General features: G+C 48.8%; 1 protein-coding gene and 1 long non-coding RNA gene across 2 annotated transcripts; one reads left to right on the top strand and one right to left on the bottom strand.

The window, feature by feature from the left end:
* Positions 1-892: 892 nt before the first annotated feature.
* On the bottom strand, positions 893-25443 carry PLAT (plasminogen activator, tissue type). Its single transcript, XM_059156116.1, has 14 exons — positions 25309-25443; positions 13890-13987; positions 13029-13071; positions 11016-11153; positions 10530-10640; positions 9980-10154; positions 9217-9308; positions 7579-7753; positions 6970-7055; positions 5579-5774; positions 5328-5464; positions 5024-5164; positions 3339-3505; positions 893-1802 (listed from the first exon to the last, which is right to left on the bottom strand). The coding sequence occupies exons 2-14, from the start codon at positions 13950-13952 to the stop codon at positions 1644-1646; spliced, it is 1683 nt and encodes a 560-aa protein (XP_059012099.1). The 5' UTR covers positions 13953-13987; positions 25309-25443; the 3' UTR covers positions 893-1643.
* Positions 5708-10112, top strand: LOC131820480 (uncharacterized). Its single transcript, XR_009349659.1, has 2 exons — positions 5708-5822; positions 6394-10112. It is a non-coding gene; the product is annotated as an uncharacterized LOC131820480 (long non-coding RNA).
* Positions 25444-26032: the final 589 nt, after the last annotated feature.

Raw genomic sequence — 26032 nt, 5'->3', positions numbered from 1 at the left:
CCCCATATAGGGCTCAAACTCACAACCTTGAGATCAAGAGTTGTGTGCTCCTCCAACTGAGGCTGCCGGGCATCCCATGGTCCAAGAGTTCATTCTTTCAGATGAACGGGAAAGGAAAATGGACTGGAAAGAAAATGGCCAATACTAGCTTTTCGGCTGACACGCGGTGGGATGCTGCTGTGTTGACAAGGTCATGCTCCCATTCCCCTTTCTACTACCCTGGGTGCTGTCCATGGAGTCTGCCTACCCAGCCTGCCTTCATTCAACCCCTTCGGGGTTCATTTTCCCCCAGCGCATGCTCACTTCTTTACTTTGGTTGCACACAAGCCCCAGTGGCTCCATGTTGCCTAGAGAATTAAGTCCAAAACTCAGTTTGGCCTTCGAAGCACGATAATCAAAGTTCCTATCTACATTCTTCAGGACCTTCACTTCCGACAACCTGTACAAAATCCTTCCCCATACTCCCACAGCTCACGTTGCTCTCCAGATCTTTCTATTTCTATGCAGTGACATTCCTGATCTCAAGGATGCCTTGCCCATACCTCCCCACCAGTCCAAAGCTCGCCCAGTTTTTGAAAGCCCTATCTAACTCTGTTTTTCCTTAAGATTCCCTCATACTTCCTGCAACTGAAACCCAGTTTTCATGACCCATCTGTGTTGTACCTGGGTATTTCTTTAAGTACCCTATTTTCCTGTCAAACTGAGAACAGCTTTCCTCCCCCTTTTTACCTAGCACGTTGCCTTGTATACAGCAAGTGTTCTGTGTATGTCCAATGAATGAAAGGAAATATTTGAGATGATTTTTTAAAATGTGACAGTGAGTACCAAGAATAAAAGACCTGTAAGATTCTGCAGAAGTATAACAAAATTATCCCACTCAGATTGGGGAAAATATGTGAAAAATAATCTGAATTTATTATTTCCGCACAGTATAATACAGGGGCGTGGCAACAAAATAAAAACTAAAATGGGTTGATATAAATATACTAAAGCCTAGTTTATCAGTTACTAAAATGATACAAGTCTGTTTTATTATAAAGTTTATATAGAAAAAAAGATTTACACTATACACAATAAGATTTCCTTCCAAGATCTGTAAAGTGGAGAAAGGGAAAAGCCAAATACTTGATTTAAAAGGTGGTGTTGAGGAACACGATCTGGCCAGCCAGCCCATCCCTTATTAGGAGGCCCCATTGGGCTTCCTTGTCACTATAAATAGACATTCCATTTCTAATGCAATCCTTCCTTCCTGAAGGATCTCGTTACTTTTTTACTGTTGAGACATGCTTTTATCTTTGTGGTCCCATTTCCAAAGCTTCTCGTGGTGACAGATCAGGAGGCTGGGCTTCTCTTCTCCCTCTCTTCTGCCTTAAATGATGGTATTCCTGGAGGGGTTGGCGTTTATCTGTCTTCTCAGCTGCCAAACTATCTTCTGAAATCAGATCTTAACCCCCGAAAACTTCTAAAATGGGAAGTACCTATGAAAACCTATCCTCTCCCTCTCCTCTGGGTTCCCCCTGCCCCGCCACCTGCTTGTACTGTGTGATGGCTCAGCTCTGTAAAGAAGCACTTCGCCTGGGTGTGTCTTCTGAAGTAGAGGAAGCAGGGTCTCCCTGTGATTTCAGGGAACTGGATGTCCTTGGTCACGGTCGCATATTGTTTTGAATCCAGTCTAGGTAATTCGTAACCTTGGTATATATGCCAGGAACGTCTTTCTGCCCGCAGCCAATGCCCCAACTGATGATGCCAACCAAAGTCATGCGGTTGTCCTTCATACACACCAAGGGGCCGCCTGAGTCCCCCTGCAGTAGAGAGAACAGGTTAGTTGTTTGCCAAAAATGCAGATTCATTGAGGGGAAGTTAGGGTTAATATTTGTAGTCCTAATGTCATCTTCTTCAAAGTATTTAGTTCAGAGAGGGAAATTTTTATCAATGATCTTTTTTTTTCCAAAAAAATTTAAGATTTTTAAAAAAATTTTCAGTGTTCCAAGATTCACTGTTTATGCGCCGCACCCAGGCTCCACGCAATCCGTGCCCTCCTTGATACCCACCACCAGGCTCACCTAACCCCCCACCCTCCAAAACCCTCAGTTTGTTTCTCAGAATCCAGTCTCTCATGCTTCGTCTCCCCCTCGCATTTCCCCCAATCCACTTATCCTTTCCTTCTCCTACTGTCTAGATCCTGTCCACGGTTAGGCTGTATCTACATTGCAAACTGGAATTGAGATAATTGCTCAGCCATTTCAGGCCATAAGGCTCCTTTTTTTAACTCTACCACCCAGTAGTTGTGTGGCCTCAGGCTAACTGTGCTTCTGGTATTCTTATCTTGAAGATCGGGATCCTACTCTCTACTGTAAGAGGTCGTTCTGGGAATTAATTGGGAGAAAGCATGACATTTTGCAAAACTCTTGGTCACGGTTGGCCGTTATTGTCTTATTGAATCAAAATCACTTGTTTTTTGTTTTTGACTTGAAGCTTGCAGATCAAGGTTTCACTTTGCATACAACCTTTTATGACTGTTGAGCTAGGGGTACAGCTGAGGTTTCTAAAGAAACCATCCGAAAAGAGACAAAGGTTGTCAAGGAACTGGGGGAAAATGCTGATGCGATTTACCTTATAAGAACAAAGCCCACGAAGTCTGCAGTGCAGGAGCCCTGCTTCCTTCTTTTTTTTTTCCCCTCTCACCCCAGCCCCTCGATGGAGAGCCTGGCACACTGTAGGCTTGAAATGGCTCACTGATAACGGTGCCTTGGTTATATCTAGGTCCTAATCCCACAGGCTGGTGTGTCCCTTACGGGTGTCTGGTTATCACAAAACCGAAGTACCAACTCTGATAAGGATGCCAACACAGCCTGAAATAGTTTGCTTTTCCAGGTGACCAGCCTCCTCTTAAGGCTGGTATGAGTTTTTGAAACTTCTGTCTCACAATTCATCTGGGTCGAACTTCTGGGTGAGCAGCAGCTCCTCCTCCCCCACCCCTACATAGCGGACTCCAACTCTCCAGCCTCCAGAAGTCAAGCATCGCCTCATTTATGTGGCTTTACCCATCACTTCAATAGTCGATTAATTGCCTGGGCTTACAGGAAACCCTGAATCAGGTGGAGTTTCCAGGGTAGACACCGGGGAAATTTCCTGCAATTTAGATTTCTTAGGTTTGGGTAACTTTGATCTCACTCGGATGGTGTTATTTCTTTGAAGCCCTCATCTAGAATCTCCAGTGCCTCACCAAGAAGAACTCAACCGTTCTGGCTCTAACTTTTTCCTTGCTTGGAACCTGTGGGCCAAGAGCCACTCTTCCCCTTGGGAGGGCCCGAGTGAGGCAAGACCCCTGCATCTACCTGGCAGGCATCGTGCAGGTTTGCCTGGTTCCCACCACTCCGCGTGTCTCCAGCGCACAGCATGTTGTTGGTGATGGTTTTGTTAAACAGATGCTGTGAAGTGCAGCGGCGAGATGGGTACAGCCTGACATGAGCCTCCTTCAGCCGCTCAGAATAGAAAGGAGAAGCTGAAACAGAGAAGGGAAAATAACTTACGGTCTTAGGGAAAGTTACTTATAAACCTTTAGAAGGAGGAAGCCAACTATTCTAATAATGGCTAGTTTGGATCCAGCTTTCAGATGGATGGGGCTGAAGCCTAGGAAATGTTATCAATACTGCTTTGACTGACAAAACCAAATACTTTACTTCTTAAAAAGATTTTTATTTGTTGGGCACCTGGGTGGCTCAGTGGGTTAAGACTCTACCTTTAGCTCAGGTCATGATCTTGGGGTCCTGGGATCGAGCCCCATATCAGGCTCTGCTCAGTGGGGAGTCTGCTTCTCTCTCTCTCTGCCTGCCTCTATGCCTCCTTGTGATCTCTCTCAAATAAATGAATAAAATGTTAAAAAAAAAGATTTTATTTATTTATTTGTCAGACAGAGTGCATGTGGAAGCAGGGGAAGCAGCAGGCAGAGGGAGAAGCAGGCTCACCACCAAGAAGGAAGCCTGATGCGGGGCTTGATCCCAGGACCCTAGGATCATGACCTGAGCCCCAGGCAGCCGCTTGACTGACCGAGCCACCCAGGCATCCCCCAACCTAGATATTTTATAGAGTTTATTTCGCTCATGGTTTCTCAGGAGCAGCGCTATTGACATTTGGGGCCAGATCATTTTTTTGAGGAGGGCTGTGCATTGCAAGTATTCAGCAGCGCCCTTTGCTTCAACTCTAAATGTTAGTATAAACCTCCTTCCTCAGTCCTAACAATCAAAAATGCCTCCAGGCAGGGCCATTGTGTTCTGGGGGGCAAAGACCCTGGCTGAAAACCACTGGCTTAACCTACTGTCATTGAATTCTCATACTCTAAGGCACTAGGTGATTCTACCCCCGAGTTCCCAGTGAGGGGGCCGAGGCTCGGAGCTGTGTAACAGGAAAACCCATGTCCTGGCTCCCACCGCTACCAGGTGCAAATCTAGGGTGTGGACTCAGACCTACAGGACCGGAGAGTCCCAAGAGCCCCACACCCTAATCACCAGCCTCCCCTTCTCATCGGAACTTTCCTGCCATCTTAAGCCCTTCCAAGCACTTGTACTATTCACTCCTTTCTTTTTTTTTTTTTTTTTTTTAATTTTTTTTTTTTTTTTAAGGATTTTATTTATTTATTTGTCAGAGAGCAAGCGAGAGCGAGCACAGGCAGACAGAATGGCAGGCAGAGTCAGAGGGAGAAGCAGGCTCCCTGCGGAGCAAGGAGCCCGATGTGGGACTTGATCCCAGGACGCTGGGATCATGACCTGAGCTGAAGGCAGCTGCTTAACCAACTGAGCCACCCAGGCGTCCCTATTCACTCCTTTCTTGACCTGCATAGTGACCCTGTGAGGTGGGGAAGGCAGACGGTGGCTTCTTGGTCTGCGGGGAACATGACTACATTTACACAGCACCAGTGCCTGGGCCAGGGCTAGAACATTCTCATGACTTCTTCCTCTCAATATTTGCATGGCCCGCTGCCCTGCAGACAGACAGGACGGAGCCGAGACTTCCTTCCACTTACACGCCTCGTGCTTGCCGTAGCCAGACAGCTCGCACTCTGTCCAGTCGGGCAGCTGCAGGGTGGCCTCAGGCAGACACACGGCGCGGACAGCGTCGCTCTCCTGGGCGCAGTGTAGCGAGTCCGACTGCAGTTTTAGCAGGACTGGAAGGAGATCGGGAAGAGAATAAGCCTCATGGGATGCTCCGTCTGATAGGAGGGGAGGAAGACGGAGAGGGCGAGGGCATAGGAGGCAGAGGTGGGGACGCCCATGGTGGGGCCGGGTGGCTGTCATGTCCTCTGGAGCAGGGACAATAGGACTTCTCACCAATATCATTGTTGTAAGTGTCATCATCAAATTCCTCATGAATGATGTATTTCTCAACCTCAAATTTCTGCTCCTCTTCTCCGGGGACCTCGCGGTATGTCCTGCCCAAAACCACCCTGAGGTGGTGGGGATTGTACCTAATGGAGAAACAGCCTTAGGATGCGCTGCTTGCTGGGGGGCTGCTTCTAACAGGCCCCAGTTTCAAGGCCTCAAAGTCTACGGAGACCTACTGGGTTTTTGGAAGTCCCTACCTCTCCTGGAAGCAGTGGGCAGCAGACAAGACCCAGCAGGAACTGATCAGTATTCCGCCACAAAAAAACCTCTCTCCCGGTGACCTCCTGTTCTTGACAAAGATGGCGGCCTGCCACGGATGAGAGGTGATGTCTGTGTAGAGCCCTCCTTTGATGCGGAACTGCGGCTGCTTGTACTGTCTCAGACCACAGGTGGCTGGGAGAGGAAAGGACAGAGAAAGGAGATCAGACCTGCAGTCCTCAGGTGAGTTCCTTGAGCACCTACCCTGGTTTCTTCTCTTGGAACCCTGAGAGGCTGGGAAATTTTTGCTCAAGCTCACAGCGGCCTCTGGATTAGAACCCAGATTTGTCTGACTCCCAATGGGATCTTTCTGCTATGCTTTCTTAGCCCGTTTTTCCCCGTACCCGCCTCCTGGCTTCGTTAATAAGGTGGTCCTGCGGCTCCCTCCTGGAGAATGCCTGCCCCATTTCTCTTTCATCTACCCCCACCTTGCCCCTCCGTCAGGGCCTAGATGAGATCCTACCTCCTCATGCAGCTTTCTTAACACTCCCAGCCCACCAGGCTCCGAGCGAGCTTACTGATGCTGCTCACAGGGGACTCTCCAGGCATGGCCTTCGCTGTGAGTCCGCTGGTAGTTTGCGACTTACCCGCCCAGTTATGTAATACGTTCCTTGAGCAACATTCGGGCTAAATGTGTGTTCACAGGAATGGAGTCATAATAATCTATTCTCAGACAACTTCTAAACTAAGGTTTTTTAGCAAAATGTGCCAGCTTGAATTTCCTCTGAGTCTTCCTCTCCCTCCACCCACCCAGCTCCCCTGTGTGAAACGGGCTCTGTGAGAAAAGCTGGAAGAGTTCACAGCAGAAGTACAAGCTGTGGGGTCAGAGGACGTGGGAACAGACAGACACGGGCTCTGCCACCTGGAGCCCAGTGAGCTTCGGCAGCCACATGATTGGGAGCTGGTTTCCTCATCTGGAAACTAAAGAGAGGAAGACCACCTCTGACCACGCTGTCGGGAGAATGCTACCAGAGCACTTTGTTATGGAGGCAGCCATCAATGTGAGCTCTCCTCCTCCATGCTCACCACGACCTCATCACCAACCATTAATAAAGGCATCCGGAGAGAGAAGTTCAGAGCCTAATGAATTCTAAGAGAAACTGGCAAGTTCTCTTTCGCTTTGCCCCTTTGTGTCACCCTCGTGCATGGGGAATGAACACCTGCCCAGAGCGTTGCTTCAATCATGGAAAGCCCCTCCCCACCAAAGCCTTCCTGAAAATCTGGGAGTGACACAGTCTGAAGCAGACAGCTGTGAGGACATGGGAAGTGACAGAGGAAATGGTCAAGAGGGGGGCTGGGCGGCGGCAGGTGGCCAAGGGCCAGTCCTTACAGCACTGGGGGACGTCGCAGTATTCCCACGTCACCTTGCGGTCCTTCAGCACATGACACCAAGGCTTGGCATCCCCATCTGGGTTCCTAGATGATAAGAGAGTTCAAGGTTTTCAATCACATCACAAGCCATGTGAGAGAGGAAGGAGGCTCAGTAAACCAATAGCCAAACAATGAGCTGGAAAGGAGGGGCCTGAGTTCCGAACTTGGCTCTGTCAGAGATCTCACCAGAGGAAAACAACTTTAGTTTTGTTTTTCTATCACATTTTCTATCACAACATTCTCCTCTGACAAGGATGTTGGAAGGAACTGTAAGCTATGCTGTGAGGACACTCTTATGATTCACTGGGAGAAAGGCGCCATATAAGAACCGAGCAGATGAGGCCCAAGTGGCTAAGGGACAGCACCTCGAACTTGCAATGTGGGCTGACAAACTGGTGAACTTCACTCTTTATAAAAGATGTTATGCTGGCGAGTGAATGGGGGTGACTAGATCATATCCCACCCACTGGGTCTTTCCTATAACTTGAGGTATGAAATCTTCTCCCATCCCACGCCCCAGTCCTGCCTTCTGCCCAGACATGAATCCCACGGACGCTTTGCTGCATACCGGCAGTAATTGTGGTTGCCCAGGCCCAGCGCCTGAGAATTGCTCTTCCACGCTGTATAGACCTTGCCTGCTAGGGCTACAGAATTCCAGGAGAGGCAGGAGGTACCAGACGCAGTGAGGCTGTACGTGCCACGGTATGCTAACCCCTTTCCAAAGTAGCAGTCCTCGTATTTTTCTGGAACAAAAGAAATCTCAAACTGAAACAAAAGTAATTTAAATGCTACCGCAGGTAAGTCAGGGTTTGCAGCTGGTCCTGAGAGGGGCGGCAGGCCTGACAGGATGAAGGCAGCCAGCCTGCCCATAGGAGGGAGGAGATCACCATCCCACCTCTCCCCTCTCCCCCTCCTCCTAGCCCTTCTACATGAGTGGTAAATGGCTTTCGGTTGGTGGGCCAGCTTTCATCAGTTGGATGTGGCTTCCTAGATTGCTGTGTGGAGAGATCCTTGAGGGTTCGTTCATGTTGGGTAGGAAGGGTCTATGCCCAACTGGTAGTGATTATTGCTGGAGCTGCTTCGAAGGTAATTGGGAGTTTCCTTGTTTATACTTGACAGGTTGTGGTGAACCGGGGCTCTTCAATGGAGTGACATGTCAGCAGACCCCAGTTTCTCAGATTTTGTCTGCCAGTGCTCTGAAGGGTTTGTTGGCCTTGAGCAGGAAGAGAGCATATGGACCTACAGATGCTGCCTATTTGCCCCATTTTACCCTCCTTTCTCCCCACTTGAAACTGGCAGAGTGTACCACTCTAAACGACATAAGGAACATGATCTTTAAGGCTACCTAGACCAGTGAGTCACAGTTTACTGATCCTTGGAGGGGAGAAGATGCTTTAGAATTACTGTAAAGGGTCCTCAAATTCACAGACATGTCAGACTTATCTGTTGGCAGAAGGCACATTAATATTGTGTATGAATATTTAGAACTTTATTTTTATTTATTTATTTATTTTTAAAGATTTTATTTATTTATTTGACAGAGAGAGAGAGAGGTCACAAGTAGGCAGAGAGGCAGGCAGAGAGAGAGGGGGAAGCAGGCTCCCTGCTGAGCAGGTAGCCTGATGCGGGGCTCGATCCCAGGATACTGGGATCATGACCTGAGTCAAAGGCAGAGGCTTAACCCACCGAGCCACCCAGGTGCCCCGAATATTTAGAACTTTAAAACACATGTTTTATACTATTGCAATATCATTATTTGTAAAAGCACCACAGAATGCATAGTGCTTTTTTATAATTTAGTATTTTTAAATTTGGAAAATCTTCTTATATTAAACATATAATATGTTTAACATCTCTCTCTTAAAAAGAGAGAGAGCAATGGAAAATACGCCCCTCAATCATGAAGGGGAGAATCTCCATTCCCCCTCAAAAGGCCTGGAAACCACCAATGCGGGCCCCCTTCTCCTCTGTACCTGAGGAAATGGAGGGTCGGGGGCAAAGAAACCAGCTCAAGGTCAACCAGTTAATTAGAGGCCAGGCCTGGGTGAAGACCTACATCTCCTGACTTGTCTTGCCTCTGCAATGAAAATGATGAACCGGCAGCCTACTCCTTTGTCTCCTCAGCTGTAGAAACACAGTTGCTTTATCCTCTGAGACTCTACTTCCAGGACGCTGGGGTTGGGGGGAAAGGGGAGGCGGCACTTACCCTTGGGGCAGGCTGGTGTGCTGCAGAACTCACTGCTGTACTTCCCTGCCTTGAAGACGTAGCACCAGGGCCTCGAGTCACGGTCGGGGTTTCTGAAAAAGCAGCCAGGGAAGGCCGTGGGAGGGGAGAAGTGAAGCCTCCCTCTCAGACCCAAGGACTCTGCATCCTCTTCTGGGGAAAAGGTCCGTGCACTTCCAGTTGTACCCGGGAGAGCTGGATCAGGTTGGGTGGAAGTAGGACTTGGCTACTGTCTCCATCTGGAGACCAAAGGGGGGTTAAGGACTTGTGCACAGAAGCCATGTTGACAAGGGCTGGCCTGGGATGATTGGTTTTATGGATTAACTTGGCTCTAAGTGCCCATTTATCTAATCGAACATTAATCTAGGTGCTGTGCTGAAGAGATTTTGTAGCTGTGGCTAATATCAGCAATCTGTTGAAGTGAAGGAGATTAACCCCCATCCTGTGGGTCGCCTCCTCCAATCTGTGGAAGGCCTTAGGAGCGAAAGCTGGGGTGGAAGTTCGGCCTCCAGACTGCAACAGAGAAGCCTGTCTGAGTTTGCAGCCTGCTGGCCTGCCCACAGATTTCAGACATGCCAGCCCCCGCAGCGAGCCAACTCCTTGCTATGAATCACCATATTGGTAGGGAGTGTATTGGTTCTGTTCCTCTGGAGAGCCGGGGCAGATCGGCTCCAGGTCGCTTCCGGATGTAGCAGCTCCTCCCCAGGGAGGGGAGCAAGCTCAGGAGCGTAGGCGGCCGTCTCACCTGCAGTAATTGTGATTGCCAAGTCCCAGCTGGACGGCGTTGGGCCGCCTCCCAGTGTACGGCTTCGAGGCCAGCACGCTGCTGTTCCAGTTAACACACTCGGCCCCACTTTCTGCTGTGCTCCATGTGCCCCTATAGGTGATACCCTGGTCCTTGTAGCAGGTGGCACTGGCATCTGATTGAAAGCAGGACACGTGATGCCTCCCATGTGAGTTCCCCCTTCTGTCATTTAGTTTTCCAAAGGGGTTTCACGTCTGCTCTGTTGTCACCCCAAACCAGCAAGGCAGGTTTGCTGCTGAAGCTATTGGGGCACGGGTGGTACACGGGGCTGGCCGTGTCCACCAGAGAGACTCCAGCTTGGCTCCCAAGGCTCCGCCCATTGGGCCCAACACTCTGGTTTCCTAACCAACCCCTGCAGGATCCTTCCCTGCCCCGCTCCCCACCCCACCCCCACCGCCTCCCACCTCCCCACATCACCACACACTGCCTCTCCTTTCTGGGAAGACTTGGGATTCTGTCCCTCTTCCCGCACCGCCCACCTACCACTCACCTATTTCGCAGCGCTTCCCCATAAATCCTTCAGGACACTGGCAGACAAAATCTGAGAAGTAGAGAGCCTGCCGGCATACCCCGCCATTGAAGCACCTGGGTTCGCTGCAACCTGTCAGGGACAAAACAAGGAAGCCCCTGGTCACCTTAAAAAGCAGTTCCAAGGATAATAGGAGTGAGCTCCACGTGTCAGGCACTATTCTCAGCAGTTTATAAAAGGAGCTCATTTCATCCTCTCTGCAAACCGTGAAGCAGTTACACCCATTGTCCCCATTGGACAGATGAGGAAGCTGAGGCCAGGCTGGAGAAGGCATGGGCCCCGGGTCACAGTCTTACTTGTTGGCTCAGTGCCTTCGCATGGGCCTACGGCAGAGCCCATGGGGAAACAATGGCTGAAGTTCTGCACGCATGCGCAGTGGTGGTGGTGGGGGGGGGGGGGCAGTGGGAGAGCTGGAGCTCCAAGCTTGGGCTGCCAGCGCTTACGTACTTCGGACAGGCACAGAGTGGCAGTGTGGGCGGCCACCCACGCAGCGACAGTACTCCACGCGGTTGCCCCGAAGGCCCGGGCGCAGCCATGACTCGTTCTGCAGGTAGAGTGTCTGCGTCTTCTCATCTCTGCAGCTCACTGGAATGAGAGACAGGTGGCCTCTTGATGGCACAGCTGCCCAAACGCTGCCACCGCCCCACCCCAGGTCCTACTGAGAAAGTTCCTCAATCATAGTCATACAACCCATCTGTCATCCCAGCCGGAAGATAACACACATCTACCAATCAGTCACCAAAGACTGTGTTTGTCGTTCTTCCTTGGACGGACCCTCATCTTGGAAGAATTTACCTATCAAAATGCATTTACTAAGTGATATTTTAATTTTTCATTTTATTTTATATTTTTATTTTTAAAGAATATTTTATTTATTTATTTATCAGAGAGAGAGAAAGAGAGATTGGGAGAGCATGAGTGGAGAGGAGCAGCAAAAGCTCCCTGCTCAGCAGGGAGCACAATGTGGGGCTCAATCCCAGGACCCAAGGATCATGACCTGAGCCAAAGGCAGATGCCCAACTGACTGAGCCATCCAGGTGCCCCTAATTTTTCATTTTCTTTCATCAGAAATATGTACATGTATATAATTGGCTACCAGAGTTTTTGACCCATTTGAGTATTACCACACAAATGATGCATTGCTAGCCCAAAAGAAAACTGACATCATAGTGTGTGGGGGGAATGTGCTGCTCTCACTAGTATTTGTGACGTAATGAAAACGGTCTGAGTCCTCGCATTGATATTCCTGGCCTCTTCGTCTCTCTCTGTTTGCAAAGCAGACTGCCAACTTAGGAAATCTTCAACTTTTCATTAACTAAAACAGTGACACATGCTCATTGTAAATAACATTATTGTTTCTTTTGGGGCTCTGCTGGGGCCAGGATACCCTTGTTGGAAATGCTGTGCTATCCAACAATGAAGGCTTGGAGTATGGTGTTCGGGCACCAGGGCGGCTCAGTCGGTTAAGCGTCTTACTCCTGGTTTTGGCTCAGGTCATGATGTCAGGGTCTTGGTTCAAACCCTATGTTGCACTGGGCATGGAGCCTGCTGAAGATTCTCTCTCGTTCTCTCCCTCTGCCCCACCTCACCACTCCCATGTGTGTGCCTGTGCTCTCTCTATCTCACTTTTTCTTTAAAAAAAAAAAAAAAAAATTACAGCATACTTCACTCTGGGGAAACTTCCACTTTAAAAGAGGTGTTGCAAAGCCTTCCAGACCCAAAGGAACTAGGTCATGAAGGACGAGAGAGGAGGGCCCCACGTTGGTAGCTTTAGACTTGAAGCTGGGCCTAGATTTCTTCCAACCAGAGTCTAGACAATCTGGCTGCGAGCATATTCTATTTTTGGAATCTTACCTAGTGCTCATGGGGGATGTTCCTCAGGTTTCTAGAGTCGACTCTAGAGTGAAAAGTCTTTCCACAACTGTGCAACTTGTGTGAGGTAACCCAGGCTCATTACTCTGGTTTTACCAACCGGAAGACAGGTATGCACAGAGATGGCAGTTAACAAAGATGCCAGCAGGATGGAGCTCCCAGCCCAGAAAAGGAAACCAGAGGACCTGCGCAGCTGCATCCTGGCCACGGTGTGGCCTTCAGGCCCATCATTCAATCTCTGGCTCTGTCTTCTCACCTGTGTAACAGGGCTTCGGGCCACTGAGCTGGCAGCCCCTCCCTCCCACCCTGCCAGCTCTGTGACTCCCTGACAGCCTGACTCCTTGAGGGCACGTCTGTTCCTGTCCTCTCAAAACAGGGCCTTAGTTAACTAAGTGAATGAGTAAGGGATGGGGGTGACACAGACATCTTCACAGAATCACCTGCAAAATTTCACCTTCACGCAGCTCAAGTAAGCTGGGCGTGGTGGAAGAGAAACCCCGACAGAGCCTCCAACACCCTGAACTCCTAAGCCCTGATTTTGGCTCCCGCTTCCACAGACTCCCCCTTCTACCTCCCCTTTCACCTCACCTCTGTAAGATCTGGCTCCTCTTCTGAATCGGGTGTGGATCTCCTGCAAAGCGACCAGGGACGGAAAAAGGATCAGCACATGCTAGGCGTTTTAGGAATAAACGTGGTTGACCCACAGACCACTCACACCCCCACCAATCAGATGCCACCGGGCCCGAAGATTCCCCCTCAGGTATAGCTGGCCCCAGCTGCAATGTCCACTTCTTGCCTTCTTTTCTAATTCGTCCTCTCCTTCTAGATCAGTGCTGTCATAAGAGCTTTCTGAGTGATGAAAATCTTTAATTCCTGTGCTGTGCAGTGCCGTAACCACTAGTCGCATGCGGCGACTGAGCACTTGAAATGGGGCTAGTGCGACTGAACTGAATCTTTAATTGCATTTAACTGTAGCCGCAAGTGGTCAGTGCAGTGGTAGCCCACCTCCCTCCCCACCATGTCGCCGTCCCCAACTGTCTCCTGTAAAATCTCACTCTGCGGGTGTTACCCACTGTGCCCTCCATGATGCCCCTGCTTGCTGGGCATTTTTAGAGAGTGTGTCCAGGGTATAGTGTCCATCCCAAGTGGATAGTGAACAGCGTAGGGCGGCTTTCCAGCTTCATGGCTGCTGCACCACCTTTTTAAAGATGTCTTATGGATGAATGCAAACACACTCTTTAAAAACAGCTCCAAAGAAGGCAGTCCGTGGCCGTGGCCTATTTACCCAAGTCCGAAGAGGTGCCTACGGACCCTGAATGCTGAGCATCCTAGACAGAGAGGATCCATACCTACTGACTTCTGCTGCACCCCTGTGCTCGGACATAACCCCCAGGGGGGCTCCTGAGTCCAACGAGGGTACATGGCGGGCTCGAGGCACAGACCTCTTACCTGGCTGGACAAGGAGAGGGCTGCTCCAAAAAGCAGCAGAACGCACACCAGCTCTCTCTTCATTGTATTTATGGTTCCTTCAGAGTGAACCTTGAATTCTGGAAGAAGAAGTGGGGAGAAAAAGACTTCATAGTGGGATCGAGAAATCAAGGAGTGTGGCAAAGGTCGAGAACCTACGACTCGATCATGGCCAGTCCCTCCAGCATCAACTCCCACGGCAGGAAATGCCACAGGTGCCTGGAAGATGTTTTCAATTGTATATATAGTTTTTACTGTGGTAAGATACATAAAATGGACCATCTTAACCACTGTTATGTGCACAGGTCAGTGGCATTAAGTGTGTTCACACTGTTAGGCAACCATCATCACCGTCCCTCTGCAGAACGTTATTATCCTCCCAAACTGAAACTCTGTGCCCAATAAACAATAACCCCCATTCCCCTGGCAACCACCAGAAAGTACAATACTTTCTGTCTTTATGACTATGGCAACTCGCTCGCTTCCTCATCTGGGTGGAATCATAGACTATGGGTCCTTTTGTGACTGGCTCATTTCACTTCACATACCGTTCTCAGGGTTCATCCATGGGGAACTATGTGTCAGAATCTCTTCCCTTTCGTGTGTGTGTGTGTTTGAGTGTAAAGTAAGCTCTGGACCCAGCATAGAGCCCAACATGGGGCTTGAACTCGTGATCCTGAGATCAAGACCTGAGCTGAAATCAAGAGTCGGATACTGAACTGATTGAGCTACCCAGGTGCTCCCAACTCTCCTCCCTTTTTAAAGCCGAGGAAGATTCTGTTGTCTGTATAGACCACATCTTGCTTATCCATTCATCCGTCAACGGGCACAGGTGGCTAGGAGATTGTCTTGCCCAGAGATCTCTGTGGGCTGGCTGAATAGTGAGACCACACCTGGCGCTTCCTGGCAATAGTGTCCCGGTTTGGTGTCCTCAAAGTGAATTCCTGCCCTGGGGTCAACTAGGTGGAACATAGAAATGTCCGCTCTGAAACCTTTTCTGAGGACACCATAGGGACTCTACGGCCAGCACCTCACAGAGCCAACCTACCCCCATTACCTCGGTTCTCACACTTAGAACTCCTTGCCCAGCACAAGAAATGCTCTTCTGCTCTGGTTCTTGCCCTCCCCGCTGCTCCCTTGGAAGGTCTGTCTCTTATTTTACAGGCAGGCCCGGCAAAGTACAGATAGGCAGAAAGGAACCGAGCCATCTGGCCTTTGGTCATAAGACTCAGATCCTCCTAGACCCCAAATTCCCAGTTTCCATGTGTCTTTCCCCAGTGATCATGCCCTCCACAGCTTAAACTAGGTTAGTTGGTCGGGGTGTTATTTTGTGGTCTGGCAGGCCCACTCACTCCTTTGTCCACAAGAATTAAATCAGGCATTTCTTCCTTGACTCCTTTCCCTTCAGTCACAACAACTTTCGGTCCCACCCCTCCCCCATCGCCAGGATCCTCAGGGCCCTGTTAGATCAGAGGCTTCCAAGACTTTTTCATCCGGGTCTGTCTCTGGCTCCTTTGTTTCTTTGCAAAGAACTTCCCTGTTGGAAGTGTCCGTTCCCTCACTGGCCACAGGCCCCCTTCAGAGCAAGGGTAAAAAGAGGGGGTGGGGGGGAGGATTCTTTATGCCCCAATGCTTCTTCTGGGGCTGCTGGGGACAGGCAGAGGAGGACAAAGGGAGCCGGGACAGGGATGAGGGGAGGGAGCAACGGGGGTGGGGGGGGGGGCTGGTCAACAGGATTCCAAGGAGCAAATGCAGGCGAGGCTCAGAGGCCTGGCTCACCAACCAAGTCCGCCCCCGCCCCCGCCCCCGCCCCCTCCCCCTCCTCCATGGTGAAGGAAACAGAAAGAAGGCAGGATCTAATCTGCCTTAGTTCTAATTTGGAGGGCCAAGGATCCTCCTCATAGGATGTGCTCTTTGAGGGCCTTTTCTCCTTGGGAGAAGGAAGCTTACTACTACCGGCTTCTCAGAGTTTCAGAAGAGAACAGTAGGGAGTTGAGCCCATGGGCAACAAGAGCCCTTGGTGGAATCTTCTGATTCTGGCCATGGGACCTGCTCTGGCTTTCCTCTTTCTTGATAAGAAAGAGGAAATTTCCCTTCTTAATTTTATCCCTTTTCTTTTCTTTTTTTAAGATTTTATTTATTTATTTGACAGAGAGAGAGAGATCACAAGTAGGCAGAAAGGTAGGTAGAAAGAGATAGGGAAGCAGGCTCCCCACTGAGCAGAGAGCCCGATGCGGGGCTCGATCCTAGGACCCCAAGATCATGACCTGAGGCGAAGGCAGAGGCTTAACCCACTGAGCCCCCCAGGCACCCCTTTATCCCATTTCTTATTAACTTTTAAAAATAGACCTTGTTAAATGCATCCCCTCTCTCTCTTCCGGATGTTAATCCTGTTTCACAGACGCATATAGATTGTCTCATCCTTTATTATCTTGGCTTTATGAAGAAATTCTGAAGCAATGAATGAGTACATGAGCCATGCATCAACAAGGAACTTAACCCTCGTTAGCACTGCCTGTCAAACCAACCAGCCCTTTCCCAGAGGGTTATTTTCATTTTTTCCTCTGGATGCCCACCAAGACAGTTTTATTATTTCAAGAATTCGGGGTCTTTAAAAAAAAAAAAAAAAAAAAGACATCTGGGTCCTTCTAACTGGAACATAACTAGATGTTGGAAAATTGCCAAGTGAGAAGTGCAGTATTGACACATTTGCATTCTCTGGACAAATGGGGGAGGGGGACCAGATGGGGAGGCGGAGCATGATTTAGTATGACTTCCATTGTGGCTCCCACACAGCTGCATCATGGGAAAACCCTTGACAACTCAGGGGCATAAGGGGCCAAGGAGTCTATTTTTGCCTTCTGCTCCGGGCAGTGTCTGAGACAGTCTCTGTTCTGTCAGTCCTTATCTTCCCTCACTTTGGGGGGACCTTGCTAGGCCTTGAGCCGATCCAGTGATAATCTCAAACAAGACACTAGCTCCATCTCGTTGCACAGAGGCAATGAGAGCATCTGGACGGGCTGAATGGGGTGAGGGATGACAAAGAAGTGAGTCATCCCACCAGCAGACAAGCAGTGTTGTCCAAAGACAAGGGAGAAGGAAGAGGGGAGGAAAAAAATGTGTCCTTGTTTTGCCTTCATTAAAGAGGTGGGTGTAGAGGTCTGGGGGCAGTGCCTGGACAAAAAACAAAGTGAATACCAGAAACAGGGACTCAGACTCTGGGACCACGGGGCCAGCCAGCGCCAGGACAGGCTTCTACACTGTGAACAGGGGCTGCCCCCAGAGGCTGGAGTGCCCTGTGTTCGTGGTGAGGAGGGTGGGGGGCGAGATGTATGGAGTAAGTGTGAGAAATCCTTCTGGGCTCATTTTACAAATACAAAGACGACTTGTTATTTTTTTTTTTTCCCGTGTTCTCTTCCTTTTGCCTATTTCATAGTTTCCCAGAGTCAGAGAACTAAAAAAGCAAGGAAGTAAGAGAAAGAAGGAAGAATGAATGGATGGAGTGGGAGGTAGGGAGAAAGAAAACCACCAGGAGGTCTCACTTTTGTTAGACTGAAATCCCTGAATCACTGAAGACATCGTCGTGTGAGAGTAATGGATTCTGCAATGGCATAAGGCCTGGGGACCCCAAGGTCCCAGGGCCCCAGGCCTGTCAGGTCCATGTTAGCACGTGAATTGATTTCTGCAGATTTGCAAAAGACACCCTCTCTGGTGGATGGAATTCAGCAGGCACAGAGCTTGGCAAATGGACAAAGACTCTGTGCAAAAAAAAAAAAAAACCAAAAAAACTAAAACTAAAACAAAACAAAAAGCAAGCAAACAAAAAAAGACAAAAACCAAAACAAAACCCAGGATACGGGCCTGGCAAATTAAGCATGGCCTGGATTTCAAGGAGACACGGGCAGAAATCCTGGTGAGGGACACAGTCTGCATGTCTGCATGCGAAAGCCTCATCTGCTTCCAGAGCTGCTCTGACCTTCTGTCTGGAAGCTGCGCTGGGTCTTGCTGGCAACAGCAATACAGTGACTCCGTTCCCTGGTCCCTCTGAACAACCATGAGTGATGACTGTTCTAGGGGAAAAACGGGAACAATGGACTGGTAACCAGGGAGGGGGTTACTCTGCCAGAGCCAAGGAAGTGTGCCCTTGTGCCTGAGAAGTCAGTGGTCACGCTAGCCAGAACTCGGGATTTATTTTGGCAGCGGTAACATGAGGCAAGGCTGCCTGATGGGCGCCCATTCATAGGTGTTGGGTCTGCATTGGGTGAGGCCGCTGGAACAGCGGCAGGACAGCTAGAAATCCTGGGAAAAAGTAGATGAACTGTTGTCCTCAGTGCCTTTACATGTCCTTTTTTTTTTTTTTTTTTTTTTTTTTTTTAATAGATCTATTCATTTGAGAGAGAGAGCACATGCCCAGGTGGTGGGGGAGTAGTGATGAGGGAGGGGCAGAGGGAGAGGATCTCAAGCAAATGCCCCATGGAGCCCAGACAGGGGCTCAATCTCATGACCCTGAGATAATGAACTAAGACAATGACCCGAACTGCAGTCAGGAGGCAGACACTTAACTGACTGAGCCACCCAGGGGCCCCTCGTGTCCCTTTGCATTGATTGGCCTTTTCTCTCCATCTTCCCCCTTAAAAATCTGCCTTCCAGAAAGGGACTGGTATGTTCATTCACATAGGTTACATTGACAGTAAAAGTTGATACACCGCCCTTCCCAAAAGTATCTATATTTTGAGGCACAAAAATCAGCTCCCAGGGGCACTTGGGTGGCTCAGTGGGTTAAAGCCTCTTGCCTTCGGCTCAGGTCATGATCCCGGGGTCCTGCGATCGAGCCCTGAATCGGGCTCTCTGCTCAGTGGGGAGCCTGCTCTCTCCTCTCTCTGCCTGCTTCTCTGCCTGCTTGTGATCTCTGTCTCTTAAATAAATAAATAAAATCTTAAAAAAAAAAAAAAAAATCAGCTCCCAGGGATGCAAAACCAAGTTGGATGGACTCTTGAGGTTTCCTCCAGGGTTGGCACACTGTGGTTTCTGCTATTATGAGAAGAAATGATATAATGGGTATAAACTGTGAAACACTTAAAAATGTGTTTTTTTATTTTATTTAAACATGACCACATGTGTGAAATTGATCTGCAATAGAAGAACTGTGCAAATACAGTCACTCGACCAAGTTCTGTGGTTCTAGGTACAAACAATGCAAATGCCCCTGCTGGTATAGAACTCAGGGACTGTTTTCACTCTTGCCAGCAGGAAGAAGACAGCAATATGAGTGAGCTAGAGGAGCAGGGAAATTGCAAGGGAAAGACAAAAGTAAGTTGATACTATGATCAAATTTTACACCGTGTGCAAGGTTTGCTAGCTTAATCTTTGGTAAAGGAGATTCTCAGATTATTACTGCTTTGCAAAGCTTCTCTCTGGAAATCTGAGTAAGAAAAAGTCAGTCTCCAAGAATACCAATACTTTAAAGTGACTCATAGCTTTAAAACAAACAACACCTTCCTTCCACCCCCCCAACCACCATGGCCCAGAATGGATGCCAACAAATTAGAAAAGAAATGGCCCAAGGAAGAACTCCTTGGAGTAGCAAAGGCATCTCACTGGGACAACAGAGGGGGTGAGAGGGCAAGAGGAGTCCTGCCCCCATATGCGGGGACTCCCCCACCAAAAAAGCTCACCTTTGCAGGTTCCAGATGGAACACGAGACGGGAGCCACACTAGCCTCGCAGCCCCGTCTCACTTACACAGGTCCCGCTTTTTATAGAGGCTGTGCTCTCAGAATAAAAACCATTTTCAAAAACTGCCATCATGTGAACAATTCTTAACTTCTCAATCCTTAACTTTCTGTGTGTCAAAGTTTATTTTCTCTCTTCTTGAAGAGCCTGTTTCATAACGGACAAGAGAGGAAGAGCCTGTTTCTTATCTAATATGATCCATTCCAATGAGGTGAATAGAACAGAATCCTCTGCTAGCTCCCACCCATCTCATGAGTTACTCAGGGCAGAATTCTCTCCAAAACATCTTCAAACCATAGGCGGGGGGATGACTTGTGACTTGAGTTATGTGAAACTGACCAGGCTACTCCAAATCTTGGCACTGAGCTCTGTCGTCTACTCGCTGTCCATAGTTTGCCAGGTAACGCTGGTTGCTTGGAGGAAGTAGGGGAGAGCTCTTTGTGGGTCTAGGAAACCAGAAGTCCATCCTGCCTCCTTTTAGGATAAAAACAAAAGAAACCCTTTCCTAATAAACTTTTTACCCGGAGAAGAAAAAACAAGGTTTAGCTGACAAATGCTAATGCAATTAGTGCGATAAAATGTTAATCCCAAAGTCTGAATTTAAACAAACCCCTCAATCTGAGGTTGATGTAAAACAATGTCTCATCTTAAGCATGAAGGTAGTTCCTCATGATCCTCCCACTCCCTAAAGTCAACATCATTGCAAAGCAATGAAATACACAATCCTTTGGTAATTCTTTAGTTTACCTCCAGATTTCAACACCCATGAGTCAGAAAACTGATCAGAAGCTTTCCTTGTATCGTTACTGAATGCGTACACGTTTTTCTTGGGCTCATAGGAAAGCAATGTTACGATGTGTTTGCAAGAACTGTGTGTGGGTTAATGCCCCTTGCTCCATGGGCATTGGAGCACCTACCACTCGCCAGGCAGAGTCTACAGAACCTTAATATATATATAATATATGTAATACTATAGAATAGCACTCTATAATATATAATAGAATAATAGTATTCTCTTGTTTTTACGAATGAGAGAATCAAACTTCCAAAAAGCATCAGGACCTTGGCCCTAAGGCGAGATACGTGGTGAGAGGTGGTGTCAAGACTCAAACCGACACGGTTTCCAACCCTCCTTCCTGCGTCCCGATGCTAGACCGTTATGTTTTCCATGCACTCAGAGTTGCTATTTGGGAAGGACAGCATGTTACAGTGCAAGGGGCATAGTCTTAAGTTCAAGTTCCATGACACAACCATGACACACAGGTTGTGTATGGTTTCCTGGATTTTTTAATGGGCCAATCACTCCCACCTTGCTGAATTAGAGAAGAAGCAGGCAAAGGCCCTATGACACAATGGCCAGTGCACGGTAAGGTCAACCGTACTGGCAGTCACGAGCGTCCTTCAATAACAGGGGCACCGGCATGAACAGCTTCTCCCTGGAAAAACAACCTAAAGCTACCAAGACAGAAAGATGCTAACATCTACGGGGTTCCCCACTGTGGTCAAGCATTAATACCCAAATGCTCCTTCCTCGATCATGTGGACATCTTGTGATAACCCGCAACCAGATTCTTCACAACTGATCTAAAAGTTCGTGCCTTTCATCTACATGAACAGGAATCATTATTTTCTGGATATATGAGGTGGTGTCTTTCACCTCATTTTTAATGTTTTCTTTCTTTCTTTCTTTCTTTTTTTAATTTGCCTCTCCGGGACCTATTTACATCAGGATTATGCCGGACTCTCCGAGGAAACTGGAATTAGTGCCTGAGACCACTGGGAAATCAGGCTGCTGCTACTGATAAGGCCCGTCCGAAGCAGACCACATGGATGTTTAAAAACCAGAGACAGGAGGCTAGAAAAATAAGGAAATCGGAGCTTCCCAGAAAAAGAAGAAGAAAAAAAAACTTCCCTTTCTCTCTGCAGCCCAGGGGGCAGACACTGGCTCTTGCTCCGATGAGGCAAACTAAAGCAAGTTTCTCTTTTCTATGAACAGGACAAAATATGAAAAGCCAGCAGGAATCCAGCTGACCAGCGGGCAGCCTTTCCCTTTTAGATTACTCATAGCAGGTTACTGGGCTCAGCTTCCCTGCTGACTGTCCTGTCCCCTACCTGCAGAGGCTTCAGCTGACATCAAGCTGTTCATGCAATGCTCTCTTTCTCGAAGGGGCTCTAGGGCCGCTTTGCGTGTCCTCCTTGGGCGACATCTGTCAGATCCGTGACCCCAGCCCCTCTCCTTCAAGCCCCAGCTCAGTCTAATTTCCTCCTTTCTTGGATTCATGGGCAAAGATCTAACACCTCTATGTATTCACCATCAAATGTTTGCAGAGCACCCACCACGGCCCATGCACAGGCTCCATGGTATAAGGACATATATGCTCTGTCCGCAAAAACTCATAGCTTAGGCATGGGACAGACAGGTAATTAGGTCCTCATAGTACAGTGAGATCAGCGCTGCGGTATACGCAGGGAGGTCGGGGTAGAAGGCGGAAATGCAGAGGAAGAAGGGGTCTTAGTAGAACGTAGAGGAGCGAGATCTACTTCCTCTTGGTGAGGTGAGGAGCTGGTCAAGGTAGGTTTCCTGGAATTGATATTATTATATAAGCCGCTGGTTAAACAAAATAAAGAAGTGCTCCTCAGAGCATAGGGCCAAGAGGTGACCGTTGCTGTAAATGGTCAATAAATGCTGTAAACTGGTCATTTTGTAAATGATCAGTCGTTTACAAAGCCTTGTGGTCTGGGTAATAGCAGCCAGCAGCCAGAGCCCCTTCCTCTTCAGCAAACACCTTCCACTGGACAAAGGAATTCGATTCACACATACCAGGCTCTCCCTTCGAGGGCTTTCCTAGGAGGAAGTATGGTTTGGAAAGCCCGAGAGTTCTAAGGATGCAGGAGCCTTTGTGGCCTGAGTTCGGTGTCGATTCCCTAACGTCTGGTTACAAATTAATGGACTATCTGTGACCATGTAATAAACAGAAAAGGCTTGGCATATGAAGGTATCCCAGTGTCTAGGTTCAGCCTGACCTTGAAGTGGGTTACTTCAGAGGCTCAAGGTAGAATCAGGTTTTCTAGATCAGGCCCCAGACAACCTCTCCAAGCCGCTGATGGCAAGCCGTGCTCACCTGCGCATAGGCCCACTAGCCAAGAGTCACCCTGAAGACTGTGACTGTTGACACAAATGGTGCTGGGTAGCTGCGAAGAACATGCAATTGCATTAAGTTTTATAGGCAGAACAGCTAGTTGGTATTTCTTGGATAATGGTAATAGGCACTCAAACTTGCCCAAGTCATCCCTTTTAAAAATGTTTATGAAATGCCTGTTGTGTGGCTAACACCTTGTTCATTTTCCCTTCTGGCACTCATGTTACTTTTCAGGCGATCGAGAGCCTTGTCTGTCACTCTACCCTCTTCCGCAGAAGTCAATTTCTCAAGGAGGAGAATGGACAAAAGATCGTCAAAAAAATAGGCTATTCTTATGTGTAAGTAGACAACGAAGCCAGTATTGGGAGACCATGTGGATGGACCTGGGGTTGGACCAGAGTGAAGGATTGCTAAGATTTTTTCTGGCTCTGACTTCCCGTGAGTCTAAATTGTCCTCATTCTTTTATCTGGTTTGATTTGAGACTACCAGTTTTGTGAGCTTATTGGCTTATAGCCTGAAACTCTGTACAGAATTTTTCTCCGTGCAAAGCTAATGACCCAAAGAATAAATGAAGAGAATATTCTGGCCACTCATTGTCCCTCTTAGCCACCTTATCAGAGCAGAGCTGAAATTCCCTCACAGAAAGTAGACATTTTACTCTAAAACCACAGACACACGGTGCCAAATAATCAAGTGAGATTGAACATTCCACGTCAACACCTAAATTCTTCCTCAGCAGCGGCACTCAGTATTTCAAAGAAGTGCATGGACTTTGAGTTTGGATTGGAGCTAAGTTCACCACCATTCTTGGGAACCATGTTGCCCCCTTACCTGTCCGATCAAAAAGAACCGGCACACATTTTAGAAGCTTTGGAAATGCTGCTCCTTCTAAACAATGATCTTAGTCAAAGGGCCCCTTCCGTTGCTATAAAACCCCCTAACCAGAAAAGGTGCTGTTTGCAGATTAGTACCAGGGCTCCCCTGGACAGAAAGTTTCCCCCCGATGCTCTGTGGTCCCAGCCAGTCATTTACAAAAGCATTAGATGGGTATGGTCACTGAGTACGGCCGGGCCGCTGGTTACTATAGTCTGAACTGTACTGAGCATGGTTCTACTGTAACCCAAGTCACTACTGTCCCTCAGCTACCCCCTGGCTGCTGTCCCTCTGCAGGAGGAAGCCACTGAAGAGTAGCCCAGACTCCAGGAGTATCTAATAGGAGGCATCCCAAAATAAACTGAGCTGGTCCTGGGGAGTCTGGACAGAGACTAAGCCACTGGGCAGAGGGGAGCTACCCTTTACTCTTGATGAGATCCAGGTTTGAGGTCAGCATCTCTGAGAACACTTTAGGTAGAATAAAGTAATGGGTGGCATGGGGCTCTTTCTATTTCAACATTCATAAATCCCTGCTGGTTCCCGAGCCTGGCTCTGCTCTCACAGGAAGCCCTCGGGCTGACCGTCATATATTGATTCTGGACAAGTCAGCGTCTACATCCCAGAATGTGTCTTCTTGCCCATGGGCAGGAACTGCTGAGGAAGTCACCTTCAAGGGACTCTGCTTACTAGTTGTATTTGCAATATTTCTTCATGTAATTGCAAATGCACACACACACACACACACACACACAATTTTCCTCTGCAAGAGATCACCGTTATTAATCCGACCTGACCACCGTTATTAATCCGACCTGACCACCAGGTAAATCCTTTCCACACTTCTTTGCATTTGAGTTTGTCGCTAGTTACCTGGGAGCTCAGAGTGTTCTCCTACTTCTCTGGCTCCCTCCCGCCCTCCCTCCCAGGGAGGTTAAGAAAATAAAGATAATAACAGCGAAAATCTGGAAAGCCCTGATAGGCATCGCGCAGAGCACCTTAGGAAGCAAAACCATTCATTTTATTCTCCCCGCCGTAATTGCAAAGTCCTTAAAGAGGACCGCACACTTGCACATTGGGCCAAAACTGACCAGTGGAGATGGAGGCTGGGGATGTGCGGAGGGAGAGCAGAGGCCTTCTCTTTCCCAACACTTTCCACCTACTTAATTCTGCTCTGAGGCAGTCCTGTGCCTCACTCCCCCATTCCCAGCCTCAGCTTCTTAACAGCCTCACCGAGGAGGGGGGTCGGCAGCCAGACACCGCGGACCCTCCAGGCTCTGCTAGCCACAAGTCCCGAAGGCAGCGGATGGCACTTTTTTTGCCCATTATTCATGAGGGGATCCTATCGTCTCTTCAGAGCATTTGTCCCTAATTCTTTGTACTTTCTCCTTTACTCTGCTGAGATTTTTCTCCAAGAAATAATCCCTCCTATTCTCTCTTCCCCGAAAGCCCTCCAAAAGCCTTCAGCCCATCCCAATGAAATGCAGCTACAAAAAGCAGGCTCCCTTGGGACTCGGATTCTTGCTAATCCGCTTTTTGCCTGAATTACAAAGTCAGTCCCTCATTAAGGCATTCTTCTATTGGCGCCGTTTGCCAGAAAGATTTTTAAGAGAGGCAGGAGGACTTGGACAGACAGAGAGGCGCAGAATTCAACTTACCGCCCCTGCTTGCCTTCCTTCCTTCCCTCCCTCCGAGACAGCTTTCTCTTCAGCCCTGGGCTCTTGCAGGACCTCAGCTCCAATCTCCCTGCACGGCTCTGGCCTGCTTTAAATTTCAAGGCAGGGGGTGGGGTCAGTGGCCCTGGGTGGGCGGGTTTCTCTGCAGCAGGAGGATGCCCAGTGGACAGGGCCAGGAGGGAGCCCAACAGGGCGGGCCTGTTTTTGTAAAGAGGGGGAGGAAGTTTCTGATGGAAGCAGCACAGCCCGACCTGGCTTAGGGCCAGCCTGATTATTCACAATCCTGATGTCATCCAATCGCAGGAATTTGGGAGTTCGACGGAACCTTAACAATCTTCTTCCTTGAAGGCCCTGGTCTATGACCTAAATGAGACCCCCAGGATCAACTGGCTGTAAGCTTATCATGGAAAAAGGAATTTACAGTTCTAAACAGATGCACACAGAGGGGGCCCAAGGGCTTCTTCTGGAATCTCCAGCAGTAAATCTGCCCCTCGAGACACAAGAGGGTTGAAGGAAGGACTGGACAGGTGGACCAGTTCTCTCCAGGCACAGAAGGGCTGGGAGAGGGGCGTTGGGCCACTTGGGGCATGGGGTGGGGGTTGATAAAGGTGGGCTGGGCTCCTCTGCTGTGGAAAGTACCCCGGCCTGGAATCTGGACCCTGCCACCAGCCCTGCCACTCCCCCGCCCTACAATCATGGAGAAAAT

The sequence above is a fragment of the Mustela lutreola genome, chromosome 18, assembly GCF_030435805.1.
Source record: "Mustela lutreola isolate mMusLut2 chromosome 18, mMusLut2.pri, whole genome shotgun sequence".
Taxonomy (NCBI): Eukaryota; Metazoa; Chordata; class Mammalia; order Carnivora; family Mustelidae; genus Mustela; species Mustela lutreola.
This window is presented reverse-complemented; position numbering and strand designations above follow the sequence as displayed.